Below are 12635 nucleotides of genomic sequence, written 5' to 3'. Positions count from 1 at the left end.
TGATCTACAGAATCTAATGCTGACATCCCACCACAGACATTACAAGAAACACTGAAATGCATTTGTTCTACAGGTCAGAGGAGGAAGCAGTTATTGGCTTGCCATATACAATGTGCTGAGTTTTACGTTTTATGGTTAATCCCACAAAACAGGCAGTTAGGACATTTGGGACAAAGCTGAAGGGGGTCGGAAGAGAGGCTTAAGACTGAAGACAGGAATACAGGAGGAGGGAGTATGACAAGGAATTGTGCTTCCCAGAATCCCACAGCAAAGGAGGCTCCTCATATGTTTTGTCCATCCCACCAAGACTTTTATTTTATGCCGTCAAGCATAAATTCATTCAGTGGGGGTATTCATGGTGCACTTTATTCTCAGTCCCCCCACAAAAAAAGGCAGACAACAAAAGAAACAGTTTTTCTTGATGGAAGAATTTATCACCATGGATGAGATCATTTCTAATAAATGAGAAGTTAAAAAATATGTGATAAAAATAATTTAGATAAATTATTCATAGTCAAACCTAGGTCAACATAAAGACACGTGGCCATGAATAGAAGGTGAGGGTCTTAACTGAAGAGAAGACATGTGAATGGTTTTTAAATATTCCACATTTTTTGGCAGATTTGATTTATTCTACTTCATAAATGTACAAAGACTAGAAGGAAATGCAGAGAGATGAGGACAAAATTATAAGACCTTAACTTGGTTGGTCATGAGATCGGACAGATGCTGAGCTGCCGCTCAAACAGTCAAGCACTGTTGATAAGCACGCATTTGGCATACTGTATATGATGCTGGCTAACTGGCTGCCTGTACAGATGTAAAGACATTTGGCTTATTTGGCTTAGTTGGGCTAAACATCTGAATAGGTAACTGAATAAACAATTTTTACACAATGAGCTAATAATGAGCTTAATTCTTTTTTCTTCTAAACAAACTTAAAGAGGTTTTTTTGAGGAAAAAAAAGCTAGATGGAAGCCTAGAAAATAACAGAATACTGTGACTTGCAACAAGAAAACATAAAATTTTGCATGAAAAAAACAACATACTTTTGATCCATGCATGAGCTTAGGAGAAGACAGAATCAAATTGATATGGATTAACAGGGGTGTGTAATAGGAATGGACTGTACACTGAACCATCCTGGAAGACAAAGACCAAGCAGTTTCAAAAACCTGGCTATCACCATCCACCAGCCACATCAACAGCAAAGTGGGATACAAAGAGTGCAGAAGAGGAAAAGCAAGCCGAGGTGTGAGGAGCTTTGAAAGCTAGGAAGAAGTCACTGCAGCTCTGTCAGATGAATCTGGTCCTTTTAAGAAAAAGAGGGTGATAGGTGTAAAAAAGTTCTCAAAAGAAGCCTGACTGCAGAAAAGTCATACGTAGACTGTAAGATGAACTTCTCCTGAGTCTTGCAACAATCCAGCTGCCTCACAAGGTGAGAATACCTCCAGAGTGATATTTGACTCTTTTAACCTTGAGTAATATTACATTATAACATTATGATAAGGTATTTTGAATCCCAAAATAAATTATTTTGTGTTGTTTGTGCATAACAATGCTCAAGTGAGGCCTCAGTCACACCTGTTGGCGAACATCTGGAAACCTCCGGTCTCTAAGGAAAAATGTGCATTCTCTGACCAGTTGCGAGTGATTGCTGGAGGTCGCTGCCAATTGCTGTAAAACCGGTACAACCCCATTCATACAGGCTTAGAGACTAATCAGTGACTCCCTGGCGACTAACCATCACTAGGGCAACGTCTGCATTATGCAACTGGTTGGCAAGTGGTTGCTGGTAGTTGCTAGTAGTTTTCACTGAAAAAAAGTGTTGGTTGCAGCAGTAAGGCAAAACTTTTACTTTGAAGTTCCTCATTTCTACAGCTTGAAAAGTAAATACAGACAAGTCTGTGTCTTCCATGCAAACTACGAGCAATCTCCTAGTGACCAAAGTAATCACAAGCGCACCCTCTTTCCAGCTAGCAACTACTCACCAACTGGGTGGGGAATGCATTTTTTTTCCCTAGACAGGAAGTTGGCAGGAGTTCATTAGCTACACTCTAGGCCTGTGTGTCTGAGGCCCAAGTAATTTCATATTTACTTATTTATTATATAACACAATTAAAAACATAAATGGAAAACCAAAGAAAATAAATATTTTAGTCAAGTGTTGACATCCTAATTTCTTTCATGCAATGGCAATTTGAAAGATGATGTTGCAACATTCTCTATTTGGTTACTGAGTAAATAGTTAAGTAAAAACACTCTGTAACAAACTTACCAAACCACAATATGAATTTCGGTTACTCTGTGCCTAATCAAAAAAAGCCTGAGTCCAGACGCAGAAGTTTTGCTGGCCTGCCGAAAACTGAGGAAAGTATCAGATTCTCAGAGATGTTGACAAACCTCAGCCGCAGACACTACACTTTCCCTGTCTGCCGCCTCCTGACATTTGCGCAGTTGGGCTTCAAAGCTGAGTATTGACTGGACAGTGAAGAGGCCAAGCAACGTGTCTGGACAGAAGAATTACAACAGATCCGACTACAGTATATCCTGGAACTTCATGTTACCTTGTTGACTTTTTCTCTTGTTATCATTGTTTTTGTTCTTTCCCTCCTTGTTTGACTCATTCCTTTTCTACACTATTTCTTACTCTTGGCGCCACTTGACAGGCAGGGTTAGTAACAGGGTGCTGCTGACATAACAAGCCAACCCTGCTCCAAGTAAGACATATATAGTACCTCACACCTTCTGTAGTAGAATAATTACAGGAGACTGGCTGGATGCTGCATGCACCGGGAAGCTGCTATCTCAGTATATAAGTGAGGGCAAGGCCAGCATGATCTATCTCAGCCTGAGCATCTGTCCTCCCCTCTCCAGTCTTCTTACTCTTTCATTGAGCCTTGGCACCAGTCTTTCTAGCTTACTCTCACTCTCTGTGACCTCACGTTGCTCACGCTTTCCTGGCTTTGAAAACAGTGGAACCTCAGCCTGATATATGAAACCGAGACTTGCATCTACCACTTCTCCAGAGGGAGCACTGTTCCACCCCTTAAAGATCATTCTAGGCTGACAATGCAGAAAATCTGCAACAGTTCACAAGGGCTAAGCTTTAAATGTGAATCATACAAGCGCTCAAATAGTTTCCTGGAAGTGTTCAGAGTCAAGTATTCTAATAGCTATTTGATTAATGTTTAAATGAAGACATTTTATAATGTTGGCCGAAGCATTTATTCTGTTCAGAAAATGACAGAGAAATATGTTGGTCACAACAACTAATGCTTGGAAATTTGGAAACTTAATAGCACTTCTTACAAGCAGTTAGTCAGCTTCGGCAGAAACACGACAGTGAAAAAGTCATAGCTGGGGTATTCATGATTCAGAAACACTGTCGGCTTCGAAACAATGTTGAACCTGCAGCCGAGTCTCACTATTTATCCCAGATCAGTGAGTCAGGACGCAAATATGTCCTGTGAGTCAAGAACAAAGCAAACATATGCATAGCAACTGTGCAATCTTCAGAAGTCTTGTATTGATTAAAAGATTTACTATGACTTCAAGATAATTGTTTTAGGAAGGAGGAAAGGGAAAAAAAACTCTTTTATGAACCATCTGCCAAAACATTTCGTTAAGTTTTATTGTGCTACCACAAACACGTGCATAGTTCATCCAGCATAATTCCATAATACTAGCGAAAAAGCCCAAAAAGACACAAGACCCTGGCAATTAGCAAGAGGAGCGCCATAAATGTCAGACATACATGAGCATTTTTCAGTGGGTTGGTGGAGAGAAATTACCCAAATGACAAATTGTCCAAAAAAGGAAATGATGATCTCAGTGCCCAAACGAATTATGGCACTTAAACTGACTTTGAGCGGATTAGAAAAGCACTGGGCCCGAGCCCAAAGTAGAGCACAAATTGACAAGATAAGTCTGAAGCTGTAAGCAATAAAAATCCATCAAAATATTCCCGGAAACAATTACTCCATTTCAACATCATTGACCAAAAATATGGCTCTAGTCATGGTAAAGTGATTAATCAAACCAAAAAGCCTTTTCCAACAAGATTGGAACTAAAACAGTCAGTCATCCAAGCCAAGAAACTATTAAGCCTGTCTGATTAGCAGTCTTTGGAGAATTTGCTGAATGCGCTGTGAAAGAGGCCTTCATCTGAGCAATTATTAGCTGGATACATTATAGTTGCAAAGTTATTCCAAAAAATCCAAGAACAAGCAGAACTGGTCAAAGCTTAAAGAAAGAAAATAATCTCCTTGTACTATTTTAAGAGCAAATAGCATGGGACGCACCATGTTAGGTTTTCCTACCTTTTACAGATTTAACTTAATACTTTTCAGAGCAAGTCAGAAAATTCATACTTGCTTTATTTGATATTAGTTCTACTTAGTGTGTATTAAGGATTTAACATATGAACCCAGTCATCTGGCTTGATTTATTGCAATGGTAAACATATCCAGCACTAAAGTTGTTGGTAATGAACTGCTGTTTGTTCACGAGCCTTTAGATAAATTCTAAAAGCACAACGTGTCGATTTTCTGTAAGCCTGTCTGTATGAGAGCAATTGTAGCTGAAATAAATATCTCAAAACCACAAGAGCTGTATATTCACATGCATTCAACAGTGAAGTGAAAGGAAAAATCTGATGATGAGATAAAAAAGCAGGTTGAAATCTTATTCTTTATTTGCTCAGATTAGTTTTTCACACTCTCAGCTCTCTGCTCAGTTCAGCTACGGTTTGTCTGCTGCTCTGCACAGCCAGCAACCTGCCCGGTTCTCTATGTGTCCATAATCTGCTCTGTCACGTCTCAATATTCCATCTGTGTCCCGTTCAGCCTGAAATAATTATTCGTCTTTTATCTAACTACAGTCTGCTAGCTGCTACATGAATGACAACAGATGGCTAATCTGGTAATTGCTAATAGTAACACGGCTAACGTCAACATGTTAACACTAAAGATAACGGTTTAATAGTTTCGGTGTTGTTGAAACGGTATCTTTACTGAAAACCTTCATAAAGTGTTCAGTGTTATAAACATTAACTACTTCAGCTTTTTGTGAGCAGAGGAGCTTTGTGTTCGTCTGTCTGTAGCAGTTGTGAGTAAGGTAGAAGATGCAAAGATGGCACTGTTGGCATCAATACTGCTGCAGGAGTATCTTAATAATCTGAATATCCTTTGTTTTTTTTTGGGGGGGGGGGGATAATCAACCTACTACCCAGTGCATCACCGTGTCCCATGAATCACTGTCCTGAAAGGAAATAAACTAAAGTGACAAAAACGTTTTTTGTGCCAGGCTGCTAAAATGCTTTTAAATTCCCTGTAACATGAGAGTTAGTCAGAGCTCATTCACAAGTCTCCAGTGGCCAGTTATGAATTCACATTTTTTAGCTTTTCTCATTTTCAGCTTTTTTTTCTTTTTTTAAACTGATATAGGACCTTCTACACTTTCTTGCACTTTTCAGTAAATCTAATGAATGAAATAATAAGTTATTGCTAGTTTGTTAGCTGATAGCTTGCAAACCACGAGTAGTACCTGCTGTATGTCATAACCTTTCCAGTGTGGCAGGCCTCAGTTTCTAGCTGAGAAAAGGCTTTAGTCTTCTGAGCACTGGCAAAGCTATGGGCTATTTCTGCCTAAAATAAGAAGAGTTAGGTAATCACTTACGCAGTGTGGGCTGGCTGTCTTGTAGTCGAAGGTCGTGTGGTCTTGGCCTTTGTGGTATCAATGGTGTCTCTTTCTGAGGGCCTTTTCTGTGATTGGTCTTTCTGGAAGGGGTTGGTGCCAGGTTGAACACGCCTCAGGGCACCTCTATCACGGATGTACACCTGTTCTGGAGCCACCTCTTCACAGCGGGCGCCCTGGAAGCCTGAGCGACACACGCAAGTATGTGGCCGGCTGCATGAGCCACGGTTTTGGCAGGGGGGCTGACAGTCAGCTGAAGAGAGACCACAGATGGAGATCAAGTTATCAGCAGGTCAAGTCAAGGCATGTACCCCCTGTGTACGAAAGGGCAGAAACAGAAAAGGCTTTGCCTGAACACAAGGGTCCACTTTAAATTGATTTAATCGAGGGGTCGTTAGTTTCACTTTTTAACCAAGTTGCTCCTATTCCTTCAGCAGAGCCCCGACCTAAGAGCCTGTAGGGGCTGTCAAGCACAATTTCTCTTGTGTTTTAAACTGACCTGTTTAGTCTAAATGTATATAATCACTTAGATTAAATCCTTACCCAATTTCACTCTGAGGTAAAGCCTTTAAGACAAGTTCATGGCTCTTTCCAGTGAAGCTGGTATTTCTATATACAGAGCTTTCCTAAAAAGACCTTTTGTCTCTGATCTAGAGTCCAGTATGTGCGTTCACTATAGCGCAGCCAGTTCAAAAAGGTAATAAAAGCAAGCAATCATAAAAAATGAGCAAATAGGAAAAACTGTACAGAAGGCCAACTGCAAATATCTGACACTTCATCAAAGAAATGTCTTGTAAAGCTGAAAAACAAACTAAATCTGATGGGGCTTACGGTACTTAAGAGATGAATGTGTGCATAATATTTATCAATAGTCTGAAAATACAACGTACTGAGGTTATTTCATGGTCATGGAAAAATAATCTATGTCACTCTACAAGCCCACCCACATCCTCCAGACACTTCAAATACTGAAAAACACTGTGGCACGCAACTTACAGGAAATTCTGACTGATACTAATATTATACTGATATTTTGGAGTGAAACTTGAAACCAATTTTCAGCAATTAAAATTTTTTGATGTATTAATATTTGAATATTACAGTTTTATCACGCAATGTTCTTGACATACATGCATACAGTACTGTGCAGGTCTCAAGCTATCCCTCTTTTCTTCATATTTTCTTACAAAAATGCAAAAAGGGTTCAGAGATTTTTAGAAACATGCAGACATAAATGGAAGAACAGAGTCTGCATAATTCTAACAAGCTCGAAAGTCAATGTTTGGTATGACCACCTTATGACAGCCTAAACTCTCTTATCCAAGCATTCTTGCCAATTTTGTTTAAATAGTCTTCAGGAATAGTGCTCCAGGCTTCATGACGGACATTTAAAGGTCTCCTTTCGGTGTTGGCTGCATTTTGTTTCATTGTCTGTCAAGACAATCGCACATTGATTCAGTAATGTTGAGGTCCAGGTTCTGGGAAGGCCAGTCCATGTTTTTCTATGCAGGCATACTTTTACAGTATTGGTACTGTGTTCGGGATCATCGTCAAGCTGAAAACTGAAGCTGTTGCCCATCAGAAGCTTTACCATGTTTTACCAATGGCTGGAGACATTCCCTTCCTTAAGAACAGCATTTTGACAGCCACCCTTCCACTGACACCATTTCTCAGGAGGCTTCTATGAACAGTCAATGGATCAGCTGAAGGACCAGGTCCTATATCAGGTTTTTGCTGGGGGGGGGGGTCTCTTTCTTAAGGAAATTACTTTCTGATATACTGTTCTTTTAGGCCTAATACTTCCTGTTTTGTCACTCGCCCAGTTTCCTCAGACTTTTTTTAAGGACACACTGCACACTGTGCCAAGACATGCCAGTCTTTGCTCCCATTTCTTTAGTTGAAAAATGCCAAATTACCCTGAACAAGACTCAGTCCTGTCTATTGCATATGATGTATTAAACACAAACAAATATGCAATAACTGCTTATTAGCTTTCCAGAAGTGTATTTCATGGACTCCTTAGCAACTTGCCGTAAAGATGCTACCACAATGATTGGCATACTCTGCTACATGTGCTACAGAGAGCGCTCAGTGGAGGCAGGGCTGCTCAAACTTATGTGGTGATGTCAAAATTCGTTTTCGAATTGCTCCGCAAAGTTTTCATATTGACTGTACCACAGGATATTTATGTTGATACCATATATATATCAATATCAAGCAGCTCTAATACAGATAATAAGCTCTCAATCTCGGGATACGAATGTATGCAGTTGACGGCCCTCGAGGATTCATGGCATTATCCTCAAACACTAAATCGAGCCACTGGTCTGTAGTGGCTAAAGCAAACAGCGGCGCTCTGTCAACATGGCTATGGAATGCTATTGACACAGATGCTGGAGTGGACACTGACAAATCACAGGCAGGAACGCAGCCACAGCTCTTGGCAGTGAGGAGCGCTGGCAGTCAGATGGACCCCACTGGGTGCGAACGGCGCTCTACCTGCTGCACACTTCCTGTTATTGCAATACTGGTATGACTTTGGACATTTTATGTTTCCTTTTAGCCTTGAGCAAAAGCACAAGAGGACCCCGAGGATGCTGTTTCTGATGACAGCAGATCAAACTGACAGGAGGAAACACGACAGCGCTGTGTAACAACTGTGGCGTCACACATTTACTTTCAAAGATAAGATATGAGTGCCAAATCTGCGTTTGTAGCTCTGTTTTTTGGTTTTCACATTAGAGCCCTTGAATAGTTCATTGAAAACCACTACATTATGCATCGTCAGGCTGTGGTATGATCAGAAATCCTAACAAATTGCGGCTTAAATATCAGACATTCACCGCTCTTTTCAGTTTCATGGTGGAGCACATTTTATTTAGACCACCTAATTCATTTCTTTTTAATTACTCTGAGGAAAATGTACACCCCATTTGATGAAGTGTACACATGAGAAGAAATGTGGTTGTAGATTTGTATGACTTGGTATGTGATCCGAATTTTCCATCATGGGATAAAACAGGGATTGTCTGAGCTCTACTTGGCAAGAATCAAAATACATCATCTAACTAAAGCACGAGCTGGCTGGATGCCACCGTCTTGTCCGGAGTCTGCTTAACCTCAAGTTTGTGGATGAAGCAGTGGATCAACTAGGCCACAGATTCCCGGGACATTATGCTGGAGGGACAAACTAGGTGTAATCAAACTGTATTCTTCAAATAGGCTTTTAGAAACAAAATGACCAAAGTGCACGGAGAGAAAAATAACCGATTCACGGCTGGCTTACGATGAGATATGTTCAATCGCGTGACCCGTTTTCAGCTGCGAGGCGCATAATTGACACCAGACAAACAAATGCTGCCTGTGCTGACAGCAGCACAGGCAGGTCAGTGACTCTGGACCTGACATATGCCCCATACGAACCTCACATAGGCCGTGACGCCGTATACCGTGGGTATCTGTGTTGTCTCTGTGCCCTGCCTCTGGGCTGTTGAGCACATTGTCACAGTAATTGCTGCCGTCCAGATTTGTCTTGCACATCATTAAAACTAATTGCCTCGCATTCCATCCATTTCACAAATATGCGCAGCAATTATTACTTTGCGAGAGTAATAATAAAATGAGAATCCATTGGAAATAAAAGAGGAGAAATAGCAAACATTCCTGGCATTTGCCGCTTCAGCCTTAATTATGAGTGAGGCAGACGGGCCAAGTTTTTGGAGTTTGCGTCCACATCCAGTCATCTGAAAAGAGGGGGGCTGCTGGACGGGTATCGAAAGCTTTGATCGATGAGCGCAAACACGCTGATCCACACACATGAGAAATGAAGGAAAAAATCTTTAGTCTTTAATGTCCAAGTGGCATCTTCAAGGAAGTGCTTGACAGCTACGGTTAAAGCAAATCTCCATCCAAAATTCACTCATGCAGTGAAGAAACACTTTCCTTTAAATTGCTTCATTTGGGAAAGTTCTTGGTTGCATAATAACTCCTCACCAATATATAAGCAATGCCAGGGGTTTTACTGTTTATAGTTTCTTTATTGGGTTACAGTTACCTCATAACTTCAGGTTTGCATGTGCACGTAAGTCAGACAGATTCTTGTGCCTCTTCCTCTGGTCTCTCGTTTCCAGCTCAGCGCTCGTTTCCAGCACATTACAGTCCACCAGAGATTTGCCTTCCCTTCTCTCTGATTCAAAGTAACACAACCCATTAAATCTTTACAGTCCTTTCATTCTGCAAAGGGTGACCTGAAACCATATCTGACACAATACAAACTTGTAGAAAAATCTCCTCGCTTTACACAGGTCAGAAGAGCAAGCAAGAGGTAACCTGACATTTCTGAAAATAATATTAGTATTGAAAGCCTAATCACAATAATCTCAGGCAGGACCCGCTACAGGCTGAGAGCATTATGCACCATTATGAGATTTAGAGGCTGAAAGCTGCTCTGGAGATTAGAATTTAGTACAATGTGATAAAGGGCTCGACTACAAACCCTGAATCTCAGAGGCAGGAAGTTGGAAAATAAGAATGAAAGTGCAATTTGAGCAACTTGCTGCAAGTTTGCAATCTCCGTCCACATGCATGCGGATGCAATGTTTGCGAAGAGGCTCAAGATTCTGAAAGGCATTCAGAGCATCGCAGGCATGAGTAAAAATCTTGTGACTCAACATGTAGTGGGGTAAACCTCATGTGATGACAGCAGGAGGCTCTTTTTAGGAGTCACCACAGAACCTGACAGATCTCATGAAATAGGTCGAGTGTTCAGGATTGTGGGGGCCACGGCGAAGAGACAAGCTGAAAAAAATTCTGCTCATCTGGACTCCCTGTCCACGGAAGAAGTAAGAATTGGTCTATTGAGCAGTTAATACAATTGACCTTCAATGCTAACCATTTCAAGTGAGTGTTAATCTCTCCGCAACATGTGATTTCCACATGGCTGCTGGAGCGAGTGCCATCATTTCATGCATTCCCCGAATGCTAACTTTGCTGTCTATACCCAAACTGCTGTTACTGTAACTTTGCAAGCCTTCATTAAATGCTCATAAACACACATCTCTATTTTTATAATTAAAACCATAGGGGGAGTGCGCCTGACGCTGTGTGACTGATCCCATATTTTCTCTTTGTGGTGAAGCTTACAAGGGTAATATTTCACTAAATTAAGGTGCTTCTGTCATAGACGTGCAGTTACAGTCACAATGTGGGTTTTTTCTTTGCTTGTTTGTTCCAGTACAGTAGTTAAAAGCTTTTCTTTTCCAAAATCTGTGTGTGTGTGTGTGTGTGTGTGTGTGTGTGTGTGTGTGTGTGTGTGTGTGTGTGTGTGTGTGTGTGGAAGGGGGGGATTTGTTAACCTACATCTGACCCATAACAATGTATACATTACTTTTAGCCATGCTGCTGTGTGCCTCTGCCACGCCCCTCAATCTCCCACATTCAGCCCCTAATGGGTCACATGCTGGGCCAGTCTGTTGAGGATATCTGGATCGGGGGGGATTGCAGCTAGTAAAGCTGACTCTGTGAGACGTGGTGCTCTCCAAAAACCCACAAACCCCATCCTCGTGAGGGATCACAATCCCAACAACTTCCATATGGTCTTTAAGCAGGAGGGTGCTGTGATATATGGTTGGCTATGGGCTGTGGCCTCAGTGAGAGTGTGTGTGTGTGTGTGTGTGTGTGTGTCGGTGTGTGACTGAAGGAGAGCGGTGCTTGCTGTTAATGTTCATCTGTAAGTGTCACTCAAGCTCAGGCTTTCTTCTTGGGGTCGCTGAACGATCTACTTCAGCAGATGGACTTCTCGCAACACGATGTCACGAATAAAGTGTCGCGTGTTAATGAAGTAGCTTTGTGTGACTAATTGCGCTCTCCCTCTCGCCTCTCTATTTAATTCTTAGCAGCTTATCAACGATGATAAACAAAAGAGGCATTTTACAAGGAGATGTTTGGGTCCAGACACTGAGCAGTACATAGTTTTCACCACACTTTTGTCTGTGGTAGCAATTAGAAAAACATGTGGTGTAGGAGGCCAAAACAGGGCCCAATTGCAACCTACAATGAGAAGCACCAGCTGGACTGGAGAAAACAGCACTCCTGGTTTGAGAAGACAAACTGAGAGCGGGCTGTCCAGTGTCTATGTTAATGATGGGGTCTGGGACAGTGGGGTGTGTATTGATTACAGGATCTGTCTAACAGGCCATAACTCTCTACAGGACTGCCAAAGGAGTGTCATGCCCCAAAAGTGTAAACTGTGCAACCCCCACAAATCCACACATATGACACATGACGTCAACAGAAACACAAGCATCCTAAAAACCTCTTCCTGTTTTTGTAAAGCAGAGAATAGTGCTATGTTGGCCAGGATCTCGCTGGTATTAGGCCTGATGTCAGTTAAAATTCACTCCTTCAGAGTATTAATGAGTCTTCTTTTTTGAATTTGAATGACTAATCAGTGGGAATGCAGGATTTATTTAGTGTCTTTGTCTTCATCATATTGGTTGGGAACTAAATTCTTAGTGCTCTACATTAAGGGGATCCTGGAAATCCCATAGAAGCTTCACATTTACACATTTTCCTATCATCAGTAACTCTTCTGCTGCCATTAATAAATAAAATATTCTATAAAATATTCTCATTTTGCACATAATAGACAAACTAGGTCACCTACACATTACAGGAGCTCCTCAGACATGGAAAGCCATGCCGTGAAGCTCCCAGCACACAGTTTCTGTGCTGATGTTAATGCCTGAGGAGGTTTGGAACTGCTCATGAATCAGAGCCGCTGTGACTTTTACACACCGTGGCCCTCAGCACTTTGTGACCCCGCTCTGTAACTTTAGATAGTCTGCAACTTGAGTTGCTGTGAATGCTTCCACTTAACAATAACACCACTTACAATTGATTGTGGAAAATATGTAGGAGGGAATGTCATGAACTGACTT

The 12635-nt window shown here is 41.4% G+C and overlaps 1 protein-coding gene across 3 annotated transcripts in view; it reads right to left on the bottom strand.

The window, feature by feature from the left end:
• The window catches only part of LOC147307406 (latent-transforming growth factor beta-binding protein 2-like), a 90215-nt gene that overhangs the window by 67061 nt on the left and 10519 nt on the right, over nt 1-12635 (bottom strand). For all 3 annotated transcript variants that reach the window (XM_086274814.1, XM_086274813.1, XM_086274812.1), the window contains exon 3: nt 5680-5950. In XM_086274814.1, coding sequence (XP_086130940.1) covers nt 5680-5950 — 271 coding nt within the window. The remainder of the gene's footprint in view (nt 1-5679; nt 5951-12635) is intronic.

Source organism: Aulonocara sp. 'chitande type north' Nkhata Bay, linkage group LG19 (genome assembly GCF_057382095.1).
Source record: "Aulonocara sp. 'chitande type north' Nkhata Bay isolate Kocher_YH1m ecotype deep benthic linkage group LG19, A_spYH_male_GT1.1, whole genome shotgun sequence".
Taxonomy (NCBI): Eukaryota; Metazoa; Chordata; class Actinopteri; order Cichliformes; family Cichlidae; genus Aulonocara; species Aulonocara sp. 'chitande type north' Nkhata Bay.
This window is presented reverse-complemented; position numbering and strand designations above follow the sequence as displayed.